At 43.8% G+C, this 15,641-nt stretch overlaps 2 protein-coding genes across 2 annotated transcripts; both read right to left on the reverse strand.

Annotated features, from left to right (window-relative positions):
• Positions 1 to 220: 220 nt before the first annotated feature.
• LOC133453103 (tripartite motif-containing protein 16-like) lies at positions 221 to 1,990 on the reverse strand. The gene has a single exon (XM_061732976.1). It carries the CDS (start codon positions 1,988 to 1,990, stop codon positions 221 to 223), a length of 1,770 nt encoding a protein of 589 aa, XP_061588960.1.
• Positions 1,991 to 9,893: 7,903 nt separating this feature from the next.
• LOC133453106 (tripartite motif-containing protein 16-like) lies at positions 9,894 to 12,219 on the reverse strand. Its single transcript, XM_061732978.1, has one exon. It carries the CDS (start codon positions 12,115 to 12,117, stop codon positions 10,438 to 10,440), a length of 1,680 nt encoding a protein of 559 aa, XP_061588962.1. The 5' UTR covers positions 12,118 to 12,219; the 3' UTR covers positions 9,894 to 10,437.
• Positions 12,220 to 15,641: the final 3,422 nt, after the last annotated feature.

Raw genomic sequence — 15,641 nt, forward strand, 5'->3', positions numbered from 1 at the left:
GGCTTATTTCTGTGTTTTCATAATGAAATAGAAGATGTTAATATTATTAATATTTCCCAGGTGAAACTACTGTACAAAAGAACGACTTTCACATCCAATAGAGGAAATAACAACAAAACATCAACTTATAGAACAAAAACGTCTCTCTATCCATCAGAGTTTGATACATTTATCTCTGATAAGAAAAGAAAATCAATAAAAACATGAAGAGTAAATAAGTCTATTTGAGTTTACAGAACTCAGCTGAGTCTCCATTAGTGTAACCAAGATAAACTCCAGCATGTAGCGGCTGAGTGAAGGAGGTCTGGACTCTGTGGAGGAGGGTCATGGTTCCAGAGACGCTGTAGAAGGACAGAACACCTGCTCTGTGATCCAGGTAAACTCCTATTCTGGAGCTCAGAGGACCTGAGAGGGAGGTTCTGATGCTGTTGTAAAAAAATACATATCTGTCTGAGGAACAATATAGTGACCAAGATTTGTCATTAAATCCAAATGCACTTTCCTCCCACCCTGATCTGATGATATTCTTGTATGAAACTGCTACATAAACTTCACCTGCTTTCTTCTCCACCTCCCAGTAATGACGTCCAGTCAGACTCTCTCTACTTAGGACCTGCCAACATTCAGTGAATCTGTCTGGATGACTAGAATAACGCTGATGTTTCTCCATAAAAGTCACCTTTCTGTTCTCCTCTGACAGTAACAGCAGTGTGTGTACTGTGTTTGGATCCAGACTGATTTCACATGAATATTTCAAGAATCCAGCTCTGCTCTTTGGTTCTGGTTGTGACAGTAAAACATCCACATCAGTGACGGCCTGTGAGAAGTTTGTCCACATGTCTCTAAGGATGTCCTGTAGTTGACCTCTGACCTCTGACACAGCTGCTGTCACATCCTCAAAGTAGCTGAGAGGACGGATGCTGGTGCTGGAGGAGTGTGTGAGAGGACGGATGCTGATGCTGGAGGAGTGTGTGAGAGGACGGATGCTGATGCTGGAGGAGTGTGTGAGAGGACGGATGCTGATGCTGGAGGAGTGTGTGGACTCACTGAGTGGTGACAGTGAGGGGTAGTTGTGGAGGAACTGGTTGTGGTCCTCGATGTCTCTGAGCTGCTTCATCTCAGCGTCTCTCCTCTTCAGGTCACTGATCTCCTGCTGCAGCTTCTTCTCCAGCTCTCTGACTCTCCTCACTTCAGTTTCCTGCTGGGATCTGATCTGCTGCTTCACATCAGAGCTTCTCTTCTGGAGGAGAGAGATCAGCTCAGTGAAGATCTCCTCACTGTCCTCCACTGTTTTATCAGCAGACTGATTGATGGCCTCCACCTCCTGCTGAAGCAGCTTCACATCTTTCTCTCTGTCCTGGATCTCCTGCTGGATTTGTTGTTGACTCACCTCCATCTCTCTCTGCCTCTCGGTCCTTTCTGCTGCAGCTGAGACTGTGTCGTGGCCTTTATGTTCATCCACAGAGCAGAGATAACAGATACACTTCTGATCAGTACGACAGAACATCTTCATCACCTCACCGTGACGGGGGCAGATGTTGTCCTGCAGGTTCTTGGAGGGATCCACCAGCTTGTGTTTCTTGAATGTAGATGAATCACGGTGAGGTTGAAGGTGTTTCTGGCAGTAAGAGGCCAGACAGACCAAACAGGATTTGATGGCTTTCAGTTTTCTCCCAGAGCAGAAATCACAGGCCACATCTTCAGGTCCAGCATAGCAGTGATCGGCAGGAGCAGCTTGGAGTCCACTCTTCTTCATCTCCTCCACTAAAGCTGCTAACATGGTGTTTTTCACCAGCACCGGCCTCTGATTGAAAGTCTCTCTACACAGAGGACAGCTGGGGATTTTCTTCTCTCCTTCATCCCAGTAGGTTTTAATACAGTTCATACAGTAACTGTGTCCACAGGGAATAGTCACCGGATCCTTTAAAACCTCCAAACACATGGAGCAAGAAAAGGTTTCCTGGTCCAGCTGAACTCCTTTCTGCGCCATTTCTCCTCTCGATAACTGAGACTGAAGTTCTTACTTCCTCAACACTGATACTAGTCTGCAGATCTGCAGGGGAGGGAACAAGGAAACGTGTCCAGAGTCGAGCTGCTGGTTTATGAGGCTCAGAGTCCATGAGGAGAAGTTGTCTGAGATAAAAACCCTTTAACTCTTTCAGAACAGAACACGTGTTTAACAACTGCTATCAAGTTTCCAGATCATCTTTGTAGTACGGCGAGTGCTACGGGGCCCGACTGACAGGACAGAGAGGACACGGGGTTTAGTGCAGGAATCTTTTATTTTCTCCCTTCACCCAAGACACACGTGTTTTCAGCTTCCTTCAGCAGAGCAGAACATTCTCCAGCAGCAGCAGCACCTTCTCCCAGCAGCCCCCTGCTGCTGTGTAGCCATGCCTTATGAAGGCAGGCAGGGTGGAGAGGTTGATTGCGAAAACCTGTTCCCAATCACCTGAGTGGCTGCTGCTCCTCCACCCTGCCACACACCCCCATTGCTAAACGCAGGCCGGGGTCCATCCGGCCGAGCCAACCCCCCCCCCCCGTCCCCCTCGGAGCGGGAGAGGAAGCCCGGAACCGCCGTCTGCGCCTCCGGGCCTTCCCGGTTTGGCCGGCTTGCCGTGACCGGTCGGGAGGTCGGCGTCGGGCCGACCAGCGGGACCGGTCAGGAGGTCGCCCTCAGCGTCGGGCCGGCCCCCAGGTCCGGTCGGGAGGTCGTCCTCGGCGACGGGCCGACCGCCGAGACGGCCGCTTTCGGGACAGGGCCCAGGGTGGCCTCGGGCCAGACGGCATCCGCGGCGCGTCCAGGACTGCCTCCTTCACGACGCAGCACTGCTCCGGTCGCTGGTCCGTCCCCGTCTCCGCGACGAACCTCAGGCGTGGCGCCCGGGTGGGTCGCACTGCAGGTCCCGCTGTTGCTGGGGCCGCCTCAGGAGCCGTTTTGGGGGGTCAAACCCCCGAAATGCATAGAAAACTATGCTGTCATCATATCAGTTCATCTATTTTCTCCACAGTATGTTAACCCAATTGCCCTTCCTGACACTTCTCTCTGCATTTACCCGGGCTTGGACCGGTGTTCTGCCAATCCTTGCTACAGAGAAATGCTACTTTGTGGTTCTGCGCATGCGCACAATCGATTTTCAAGGTTTGATTGCTCCGCCAATCATTTCTTGCACGATGTAAAATGGATAATATGGGATGTTGAGTATTTGATCCTTCAAAATACACTACCCATGACATGAATTGCATTACACTTTGTGAACATTATACGATAAAGAGAAAAAAAAACAATTCTATCGCTTTATTTGATATTCATTCAGTCATTGGCCTTTATTTAACCAGGCAGGTCATTAAGAACACATTCTAATTTACAATAACGGCCTGGCAAGAGACAAGGAAGTGGGCTAGGGAGTAAAATACAGAAAAAAACAAAACACAAAAATTGTAGCTCTGCAAAGGTAGAAAACCATTAGGTAGCATTTTTGGCAAAGCAGCAAAAAATGGCAGAACACCGGCACAAATATGACACTGGCTTGTGCCCTGTTGAAGCTGCATTTATTTTATGTTTTTTGCTTTTTTTTTTTGCTTTTTTTTTGTTTGCTTTTTTTTTTATCAATCAATCGTAGCCTACGGCGTAGGCTCTGCGTTGATTTAAAAGGTCCCGCGGCAGCCTGGTGGCTCCAGAGCCTGCAGGGCATGGACCGGGATAGAGAGAGGCGTCTCCATCCCGGCGAGGGCGGAGAGAGCGCCGGTGCGGGTGACGATGCGCTGCGGTGCTGTGCAGGCTCTTGAGCCACGGCTACGGCGTAGGGTACGGCGTGCTCTACGGCGTAGGGTACGCGGCGACGCGCACCATTCTGCGTTGGTGAAACGCGGAACCATAAATCAGCCTTCAGTGTGTGCTGTTATGAACGTTCATTGAGCGTTCATTGTTGTGTCTAAAAATGATGCACTGTGCCCACCCAATCAGAAACGGTACAGATATTCTGTGATAGTTTTATATATTTATAAAAAAATAAAATTATAAAAAAAGAAAGAAAGAAATTTTATACAGATTTGTAACATTTCCTGGTTGCAAAGGCCCGTGATCAGACTCCTTCCTTCACTGTTACTCTATAGCACCACCCTGGCAACGGCTGCACGCAGAGAATAACAGCTACTTTGAGACTGATTGTGCTGTTTAGTTATTATTTCCTGATGTTTGATATCATATATTTTCCTGATATGTTTTTTTTATGGTAATCGATACCCCAACTTCTCTGAAACATAAGCATACATCAGATGTGTTTTGTGTATTGCCTGACTGTTATTAATAACTATCATAAGACAATTATTAATACTTCTCCAATAACTGAACCAGCACTCCCTTTGTTGCACAACAGAGTCCTGTCATCTGCAGAAATACTCAGATTACTCTGCAGTAGTGAATCAGAGACTGAGGACAGAGAACTGGTGGACCGTTCTGTGGGATGTTGTGGGGACAATCATCTCATTTCAAATGTGAACAACACAAAGGAGATTCTGGATTTTAGGTGGATCAGGACTAAGTTTAATAGGTTTTCCATCCGTGAGAAGAAGTGGAGGTGGTTGAAGAGAATAAATACCTTGGTGTTCACCTGGACAGCAGGCTGGACTGGAGGTGCAACAATGATGCTGTTTACAAGGAAGGACAGAGCAGACTTGACCTCTCAAGGAGGATTAGGTAAGATTAGCTCCTTCAGCATTTGCAGCAAGATGTTGAATATCTTCTATAAGTCTGTTGTGGAGAGTTTGGTCACATCTGCAGTCATCTGTTGGGGAGCAGCATCAGAACCAGAGACTGTACATGATTGTTTTAAGGAGGATACTTTTTCAGATCTGCTGTAACACAGACCTCTACAGGAGATCCTTCCTGCCCATAGCAACAAAGCTACAATAAGCCTCTGAACAGACTTGAATCACGGAAACTACTGCAAAAAATACATTTCCTATGGAGATTACTGAAGTATTTTAAATTTGAATTGAGATTTACTCGCTTTTGGTTCACATAAAGTGTGTGTTTGTGTTTGTGAAGCGTTTCATGTCCACCTACGTCGGCGTGCGTGTCAGTGTCACATATTGCTTGAGTTGACAGAACCAGCTCATGTGACTCGTCACCTAAGAGTATCTACAGTCGTGTTCAAAAGTTCCTCCCTCTCTCAGTTCAAAGGTTTTTACATATCTGAACAATAAAAACCATGTGATTTATAACGAGGTGAATACGACCTCAGATAAACGACACATGAGATTCAGTCACCAACAAACTTTATTATGTTCACCAGGTAATAAACTGGCTGCTGTGTTGCATTATTTCATTATTGACTCAACAAAAACAAGATGCAACGGTTCATTTATTTATTTTCCTGAATGAAGGTAAAAATGTGAAAGCTTTGTTGAACTTCACGTGTGGTTCTGTTTTTTTCTCTGACGAGAATGGTTTGGACCTGCAGCCCAGCAGCAGCTTCTTTCGTCGGTAGGGGAAGGGCAAGTGCTTGGCAGGTGTCAGGCGGTGCCACAGCCCTGCCCAGGTGACCGGGGTAGCTGAGCGTACCTGCCGTCAGACTGCAGGTAGACTGTTTCCACCAGGGGAGACAGGAGCGCCCCCTGGAGGCTCACAACGCTCCACCTGTGGAGGAGTGAATGAACAGAGTTGTGATGGCAGATTCATGTCTGTGGGACAGTGGATGAGTGTACAGCCATGATCTCACATTGTTGATGCCCAAACCACAGTCTGTGAAAAACAATGGACGAAGCATTAGGTCACGTGACCCACTGGTTTCTAACTAGCAGTTTTGTGTATGAGTGCAGCCAAGTTGCCCCCCCGGTTTGTCAATCAAAGCTAACTGTGGCTACCAGCCAGTGTTGCCAGCTCCTCCACAAGGAAAGAAGCTGTTGGCTGTCTCGAAAGTCCCTAAATGACGGCATAGCCTCATTTGCATAATTCTCCATTTGTATATAATTGTAATTGTTGCTATAAGAGAAAGGTATACTGGTGGGAGAGGTGGAACGGAAGTTAAAGACAGTATCTACTGAGAATTACAAATTAACTTTGGATGTATAAAGCCAGAAACAAACAACTACCAGATACCAGATAATATACTGAAACTATTTACTGATAGAGAGGGAGGTTGTAATTACAGGGGAAGCCTGAACTTCAGAACCAGGAGTGTTCAAACAACCATGAAGAGAATGTGCCCCTCAGTCAGTGGTGTAAAGGTCTGGAATAAACTCAGACAAGAAGTGAAGCAACGTCCAGGCATGAGTTAGTCTAAGAAAGGGCTCAAACTGATGATTCTCAACAAGTACAGGGATGATGACCAGGCCAACACACAGACAGAGTTCAGGGGTCTGGGCTCAGGGCTGACCGTCAGACAGTTCAGTGGGACTACTTCGGAGTCCCAGTTCAGGTGACCGGCCTTGGGACTGAGCTCTTGGCTGGACCTGAGCAGAGTTCCTGGCTGTGGCCTGGGCCCTGACTGGGACTGGGGCTGTGGCATGGGCAGAGTCCTTGGTTGGGGCTTGGGCTTTTTGACCTCACAACGAGCATCTTGCACACCAGATGCCCCTGACCTGGTTTGATGTATCTCTCAGGTTGGTCCATGTAGATTTCTTCCTCCAGTTGTTCTTTTAAAAATGCAGTGACGGGGGCGCTGTTGAGCCAATGATGGAGTAAGACGTGGATTTGCGAGCTCCGCAGAACATTCAGTGAATAAGTATTATATTCGGCACAAATCGTTTATTTCCCGGCGTCATACTATCTGTAATCCTGTACTACACGTTTGAATGAGTCGTCGGCCCGAAACCATGCCTAACAAGGGAGGCAAGCGTCAGACCACAAACCCCGCGGCGTTGAGGCCCGCTTCACCAGCCGGAGCCTCAGCCTCGAGTGACGCGGACAACAAGTTCAAACCTGTCGAGATGCTGGGAGTGGAAGTGTGGGGTTGTGGGATGGGGGGCATCCAGAGGGGCAGCAATGTAAAAACATTGTTGGTGATCTGTTGTCAGATTTTGTCTGCATCTTATTTAGAAGCCTACATTTTGAAAAGACAAGTGAACTGGACATTTCTTTCACATTCATACAACGGCTTATCTGCACTTAAAGTATGTTGTTTTATCCAAAATATAACAAATTCATGCTCAATGTGACGGTTCATGAAGTTTGTGAAGCAGCACATTTCTTGAAATTAAACTCTTCTCAAATCAAATCAAATCCAATTTTATTTGTATAGCACTTATAATAGTAACACAAAGTGCTTTACATAATAAAATCAACATTTAACATAAAACAACTCACACACTCATGGTTAAAAACACACGTCCTCACTTTAATACCTACACAGCACACCTATATGTGAGTTTTTCTATGTTAAATGTTGATTTTATTATGTAAAGCACTTTGCATTACTATTATATGAAAAGTGCTACATAAATAAAGTTTGATTTGATTTGATTTGATTTGATTTGATTAAGGTTTTTCTCCCACCAGGGGAGAAATCCTCCTCACAACTGCAATGATCTGTTCAAATCTGATTCATGTCCCAATAGACCCCCCTCGTGGCAGAGCTGAGTTATTGATGTACCTGCAAGAGTAACTTGTATTTGAGAAACATTTTTGGCAACGGTGATGAAAACTTTCACCACGTTGTTCAGCAGAAATTATACAAGTGAGCAGTTACCAAGATCCTTTTCAGAAGATTTAAATTCAATAAAGTGATGACAAACTACCGTTGTACAATCTAGGAAAATCCAGGACAATCATAATATCACCACACATCTGGCTTCCAGACACCAGCCACATTTGGGCCTCGTCTGGGCCGATCTTCACTTCTGGCTCAGCAGTGTTTAGATGTCTGATACATCAATACACCTGATTCAAATTAACGGATCGTCGTCAGCATGTCATCAACATCTGCACAGCTCTGTAAATGTAAACGTCATTTGTATCAGGTGTGTTGGGAAAGACTGGGTTCAGTTCTGGCACAATAGTTAACTGGGCCATATCTGGTCCAGACTCAGCAATCTGGCTGCGGCATGAGTCCTGGCGTGTGAGACAGATTTGGGCTCAGGAAACAACCAGGGTTTAGTTTTGGTAAGCTTTTTCTTTCTTTTTTGCTGCATTTAAATAAATGGTTAATATATACATATATATATATATATATATATATATATATATATATATATATATATATATATATATATATATATATATTTGTCGTGGAAATACTCTTCTTTTTCTTCTTCTACTGGGGCCTCATTTATAAAAGAGTGCGTAGGATTCATACTAAAAGTGCACGTGCGCCCAAAAGCCGAAAATGGCGGGCGCACAAAAAAATCCGGATTTATGCGCAGGTGAATTCGCCTCATATCCCGCCCACTTCATACCTTAAAAGGGCAATGCAAAGTAGTATTTGCATATGAATGAGTCTGCTGAGCATGCACAGCGGCTTCCTGCAGTCTGCTTCTGCTGCGCGTCAGGATGAATGAGACGTGTCGAGCCACCGTGCCACAATATTCACGGAGACTGAGATGGAGATGTTGTGGATGAGGTGGAGGACAGGAAAACCACATTATTTGGTGGTCACAGTAGTGGCATCACTAACAAAAATAAAGCGAGTGAGTGGCAGCACGTCGTTGCTGCTGTAAACGCTGCGAGTGCCACGGACAGATGGTGCGCGTAAAACTCATTATATATATAAAAAAAATCTGAGTCCCTTAAACCAAGAGCAAGAGTATTAAGACTCCTGATCTACACTGTTTCCAGATCCTGAGGTTGCAGACGTGAACCAGGATAAAATGTTCAGGGCAAAAGTAACATGAAGAGCAGAAACACTAAAGAAAGAAGGAAAACATAAATATTGTAAATGATGAAATGTGAAGTGTTATGAAGTGAAGCTCAGCAGTCTGCAGCTTGTGATAAACCAGCGTTTGCTGAACCCAGCAGTCACTTCCACTTTACCACAGGCTGATATGTTCCCCTGAACTTAACCCTGGAGAGTGGAGGTCACATGTTTCTGCTGGAGCTTCTCTTTCTCCACAGTCTGCAGTCAGAGTCTCCGGATCTCAAAGCTTCCAATCAGTTTTTCAACTTTTAAATCAACTTGATTCAGAAAAACATCCACGTATTAATATTATTATTATCATTTTAACTGAAACAAGTCTTCTAAACATCAGTGTGGACACCAGTGTGATCCTGGTCTGGGGAAGTTCTAGAAACCTGGGAACACAGGAGTGACGACCCGAGCTGACTTTACATCCCCAGAGGTCCAGATGAGCTTCTGTCTCCATCATGATTCATTTTTATTGCTGCTTCTGTTCACCTGCACATTGAAACTCAAAGTTTACTTGACCCTTGCTCTCAGGCTTCACGGCCCATTAAAAGTCAAACATTTACTACATCTAGTGTCACAACGTGCACTCAGTTGTCAACACGCTGACGGTAAAGTGAGCCATCTTGGGAGGTTTCCTGATCACGTTCCCAGACCTCCACCCTGCAGAGTGAAGCTGAACCGCTGCACCGCCCTCTGGTACCGTCCAGCAGCATCTTCAAAGCAGAACATGTTCCTGCAGCGGCTCCTGCACCCAAGACGGCTCCATTTAACTGAGATTACACTGTTTAATTCACTTATTTCATCTTTATTTACCAGGAAAAGAGGATTGTGGAGATTTAAAGCCTCTTTTCTGAGTGAAGTCTGGCCAGAACAAGAGCAGTAAAATCAGTAAAGACACATTTAAATCCAGAAATATGATCTGTTGTGAACATGAACTCTGAACTTTGTGATGTTTCAGGAGGAAAACTGCCTCACTTTTACTTGAATATTAGTTTCATGTTTTCTCCCTCAGATCTGAGTCAAATCCTGGAATGAAGACTGAAGAAAACACTTTGTTAGAACATCAGAAGTTTTATTTCTTACTAAATATTCAGATTGTTAAACATGAAACATCCTCAACAGATTTAGACATCAACAACATGTGATCTGCAGATCTAGTCTGGTCCTGCAGCTGCAGCGATGACTACCGGCCCCAACACACTAGTTTACACCAACTACAGGCTTTACTGAACTGTTTGCTGCGTTGCTGCTGTCACTAACATTTCTGAAATCATTCACTTTGTGCTCGTGTCCAGAAAATTCTTTCATCTTTAGAAAACAAGAACATTTGGTTTGTTAATGAACGAGGAAACCAGTGTGAATGCAGACATGATATCAGAAATAAAGAGGAGAATAAACGAGAAATAGAACACAGAAACAATATTATTAATATTTCCCAGGTGAAACGAATAAAGAACAACTTCCACCTCCAAAAGAGGAAATAACAACAAAACATCAACTTATAGAACAAAAACGTCCCTCTATCCATCAGAGTTTGAGACATTTATCTCTGAGAAGAAAAGAAAATCAATAAAAACATAAAGAGTAAATAAACCTATTTGAGTTTACAGAACTCAGCTGAGGCTCCAACAGTGCCACAAACCCAAACTCCAGCGTGTAGCGGCTGAGTGAAGGAGGTCTGGACTCTGTGGAGGAGGGTCATGGTTCCAGAGACGCTGTAGAAGGACAGAACACCTGCTCTGTGATCCAGGTAAACTCCTATTCTGGAGGTCCGAGGACCTGAGACGGAGGTGTCGATGTCTTTGTACCAAAATACATAACTGTCTGAGGAACAACGTAGTGACCAAGATTTGTCATTTCTTCCAAATCCACTTTCCTCCCACCCCCCTGATCTGATGATATTCTTGTATGAAACTGCTACATAAACTTCATCTGCTTTCTTCTCCACCTCCCAGTAATGACGTCCAGTCAGACTCTCTCTACTCAGGACCTGAAAAACATTAGTGAATCTGTCTGGATAACTAGAATAAGACTGATGTTGGTTCATAATAGTCACCTTTCTGTTCTCCTCTGACAGTAACAGCCATGTGTGTACTGTGTTTGGATCCAGAGTGATTTCACATGAATATTTCAAGAATCCAGCTCTGCTCTTTGGTTCTGGTTCTGGTTGTGACAGTAAAACATCCACATCAGTGATGGTCAGTGAGACGTTTGTCCACGTGTCTCTCAGGATGTCCTGTAGTTGACCTCTGACCTCTGACACAGCTGCTGTCACATCCTGAAAGTACCTGAGAGGACGGATGCTGATGCTGGAGGAGTGTGTGGACTCACTGAGTGGTGACAGGGAGGGGTAGTTGTGGAGAAACTGGTTGTGGTCCTCGATGTCTCTGAGCTGCTTCATCTCAGCGTCTCTCCTCTTCAGGTCAGTGATCTCCTGCTGCAGCTTCTCCTCCAGCTCTCTGACTCTCCTCACTTCAGTTTCCTGCTGGGATCTGATCTGCTGCTTCACATCAGAGCTTCTTTTCTGGAGGAGAGAGATCAGCTCAGTGAAGATCTCCTCACTGTCCTCCACTGTTTTATCAGCAGACTGATTGATGGCCTCCACCTCCTGCTGAAGCAGCTTCACATCTTTCTCTCTGTCCTGGATCTCCTGCTGGATTTGTTGTCGACTCACCTCCATCTCTCTCTGCCTCTCAGTCCTTTCTGCTGCAGCTGAGACTGTGTCGTGGCCTTTATGTTCATCCACAGAGCAGAGATAACAGATACACTTCTGATCAGTACGACAGAACATCTTCATCACCTCACCGTGACGGGGGCAGATGTTGTCCTGCAGGTTCTTGGAGGGATCCACCAGCTTGTGTTTCTTGAATGTAGATGAATCACGGTGAGGTTGAAGGTGTCTCTGGCAGTAAGAGGCCAGACAGAATAAACAGGACTTAACAGCTTTCAGTTTTCTCCCAGAGCAGAAATCACAGGCCACATCTTCAGGTCCAGCATAGCAGTGATCAGCAGGAGCAGCTTGGAGTTCAGTCTTCTTCATCTCCTCCACTAAAGCTGCTAACATGGTGTTTTTCACCAGCACAGGCTTCGGTATAAATGTCTCTCTACACTGAGGACAGCTGGGGATTTTCTTCTCTCCTTCATCCCAGTAGTTTTTAATACAGTTCATACAGTAACTGTGTCCACAGGGAATAGCCACCGGATTCTTTAAAAGATCCAAACAGATGGAACAAGAAAAGGTTTCCTGGTCCAGCTGAACTCCTTTCTGCGCCATTTCTCCTCTCGATCACTGAGACTGAGACAGTTTCACTTCCTCAAAAGGGAAACTAGTCTGAGCGCTGATTTACAAATCATGTGTCTGTGCAGAGAACAGAGGGCGTCAACTCTCAGTGTTCAGCTCATGTTGTTTAGACCCGTCTTCAAGCTGCAGATCTGCAGGGGAGGGAACCAGGAAACGTGTCCAGAGTGGAGCTGCTGGTTTATGAGGCTCAGAGTTCAGGAAGAGAAGTCTGAGAGAAAACACTTTAACTCTTTCAGAACAGAAAACGTTCCTGTTTAAAACTACCATCAGTCTCACGTTGCACGTTTCCAGATAATTGTTATTCCAGTTTCTCAACAATGATACAATGGATAAATGCTTAATTTTGCCTCAGAACTGTTGTTGTTTATCTGAATAAAAATTTGAATAAAAAAGTTCTTGGTGAGGTGACTGTGACTCGTCAAACGGATCTGCTTCTCGTCATAAAGTCGCTGGTTCAGTTCCAAGTTTAGACGTGTTAAAGCATCAATAAATAAGGCACAGAAAAAAAGAAACTCTGACGTACTAATCAGTCTGTTGTTAGAATAATAAAATGATCCATTCTTGGATGATTGCATGAGTATTTCTATGAATGGGAAACACATTTTTCAGCTTATAGCAGTTTCAGCTTCCAGGAAATGTCTTTCACAGCAGTTGAACCTGTAACATTTGTAACATCAAGGAGCACTTTAACATGCAGAGCTATACAGCCACGTGACTGACACTGCTTTCTGACCAGTTTCTATCAAGACAAGCTGAAAAGTACTCGCTTAACTGGCCAAGCTATTCTTTGAGCTGATGGTGGCTTTTGTTCTAAAGGTTTTAATGTTTTATCTACTGATGGTATACAAAAAAAGTACAACACTAACGCTTAACATACTTTGTAGAGTTGAACCCAGTCCCCTTAAGCCACAGACACATTTTTAAACACTGAGCTACTTCTTTACACAAATATGCACTTTTTAAGCAGCTTTCCAATCAGCATATGTTGTACTTGTTGAACTTTAAAACCAGTGCGAACCACTTGCTCATCAGCCTGAACTACTTGCCAGTGCAGCAATGCAACATCTTCAAGAGGTTATGAGGCTCTCCAACAACACATTTGTTCAGTCATTCATGAATTCATTAACGGCTGTTTAACATTCACATCTTATACCAAATGAGACATCTATACAGACGGGTGGAAACAGGCAGTGGGATGTTCAGAGAGTGGAGCTACAGGGCAGCAAGTAGCTCCTGACGCTCTGGCCTGCAAACATGCACAGAAAAGGAAAAGAGGGGCAGACCAGCACAACAAACTACAAGAACAATGGAGAACAATTATGGTTATGAAATACTTCTAATGAGCTGCTCTACTCTTGTCCTGCAGCTACAGCTATGACTACTGTCCCTAACACACTAGAGTTTACACTAACTATAAGATTTACTAAACAGAAACGTTTTAAGTTTGGTTTTAAAGGTGGGGTGGTGTCAGCCTCCTTAACCTAAACTGGATCTTTTAGGAACTAGCAGTAAACCTGCACTCTGAGAATAGAGAGCTCTATTAGGAACAGATCAGGGGCCTCATTTATAAAGCTTACGTGCGCACAAAACAGGGCTTGAAAGATGCGCATGACACCTTTTACGCAAAGGTTGGGATTAAAAACTAACGGGAAAATGTTTGTATCTTTACGCCAACCCTGACCCTAGCGCACGAACATTTTGAAGATATGGGGAACTGGCGACGCCGGCGATGAGGTGGTGAAATGAAGCCAGATTCATGTCATACTTTTAATGTCATCACATATCAGACTTATAATAATATATATATAATATATAATTATAATATAATAATATAATAGCGCTGATCGTGTCCCTCTGTGTTTGAAGCTCAGCGTCAGTCAGGACTCTGGTGCTGCTGCTGCTGCTGCTGCAGCCGCGGTGCAGGACACGCCGGGAACCTCCTCGTCACCCACCGCTTCCAATCAATTTTCTGAAAAGGATCTTGGTAACTGCTCACTTGTATAATTTCTGCTGAACAACGTGGTGAAAGCTTTCATCACCGTTGCCAAAAATGTTTCTCAAATACAAGTTACTCTTGCAGGTACATCAATAACTCAGCTCTGCCACGAGGGGGGTCTATTGGGACATGAATCAGATTTGAACAGATCATTGCAGTCGTGAGGAGGATTTCTCCCCTGGTGGGAGAAAAACCTTAATCAAATCAAATCAAATCAAACTTTATTTATGTAGCACTTTTCATATAATAGTAATGCAAAGTGCTTTACATAATAAAATCAACATTTAACATAGAAAAACTCACATATAGGTGTGCTGTGTGGGTATTAAAGTGAGGACGTGTGTTTTTAACCATGAGTGTGTGAGTTTTTTTATGTTAAATGTTGATTTTATTATGTAAAGCACTTTGTGTTACTATTATAAGTGTTATATAAATAAAATTGGATTTGCAGACCTGAAGAAAAAAAAAAAAAAAAAAAAAGTTTTTTTTAATTCTAATTAAATTATGGAATCAATTTTCAAAATGTTTCAAAATATGCCTATTTGTGGAAAAAAAATATGTAGTATTTGAGTTACATAAAAGCTTGTTATTTGTTTTCTTCCTAATTGTCCTTGTGGTCAAGAACCCCCAACACAAAAATGGTTTGGCCGCTGATCAAAATTTGACGTAATCATTTAATTCAACCATTAGAATGGTCAAAATGTCCGGTCAGCACAAGTCTGGTGCTCAGAAAAGAAGAGAAAAGAGAAGAAGAGAAGAAGAAAATAGAGGCCTCATAGATTCTCTACACAAATATTTTAAAAAGGGGGTGACGGTGAAGCTGGAATTAATAAAGTCAGCGTAGAGCAAGGTAAGAAACAGCACAGCCAACGTTTACCAACCTTGTAACTTAACCTAACTGGCTAGCTCTAATGTTAACGTCCATTACCTTGTATAAAAACCTGAAGAGCAGAGGGAGAGGAGAGGAAGAGGGAGAAGGAGAGATCCGTGCGCAGGGGCGCCCATCTTAGATTATTTTGTATGTATTTTGTCAGCTGCCCTGTCCCTGCATGATCCTACTTCTCTGCTTGCACTTTTCTTTACTGGCAGCCATTCCTCATCACTGCTACCAGAAACGCACTCTTCCTCACTTGAGTCTGGAAACTCCTCTATTACCCTGTATGCCCATCTTTTTGAGCTCTACAAAATATGAGGATATATTGGAAAACCTCAAATTACATTCTAAACATATAAAGAAGTTGATTTATAGTCACAACCTTACAGGGTATGAATTATTTTCAAGAAAAGCACTGGTAGTAATTGACATTGCACTGAAGTTGAAACATAACTCATGATGCATGATGTACAGTACAATTGAGTGGACAGATGATTAATCTGTATTTCCTCCAAATATAAAATCAAAACTCGAAAAATCTTTACATAATATGTCACCTTAGATATTACTTGATGCAATTATATATTTTTTTTACCTGTAATGGTGTCTTTTTATAGAAGGTAGAAA

The sequence above is a fragment of the Cololabis saira genome, chromosome 10 (assembly GCF_033807715.1).
Source record: "Cololabis saira isolate AMF1-May2022 chromosome 10, fColSai1.1, whole genome shotgun sequence".
Lineage (NCBI taxonomy): Eukaryota > Metazoa > Chordata > Actinopteri > Beloniformes > Belonidae > Cololabis > Cololabis saira.

Bases quoted from the DNA above. Each gene is read 5' to 3' on its own strand.
- LOC133453106 (XM_061732978.1), bottom strand. From the start codon at position 12,117: ATGGCGCAGAAAGGAGTTCAGCTGGACCAGGAAACCTTTTCTTGTTCC.
- LOC133453103 (XM_061732976.1), bottom strand. From the start codon at position 1,990: ATGGCGCAGAAAGGAGTTCAGCTGGACCAGGAAACCTTTTCTTGCTCC.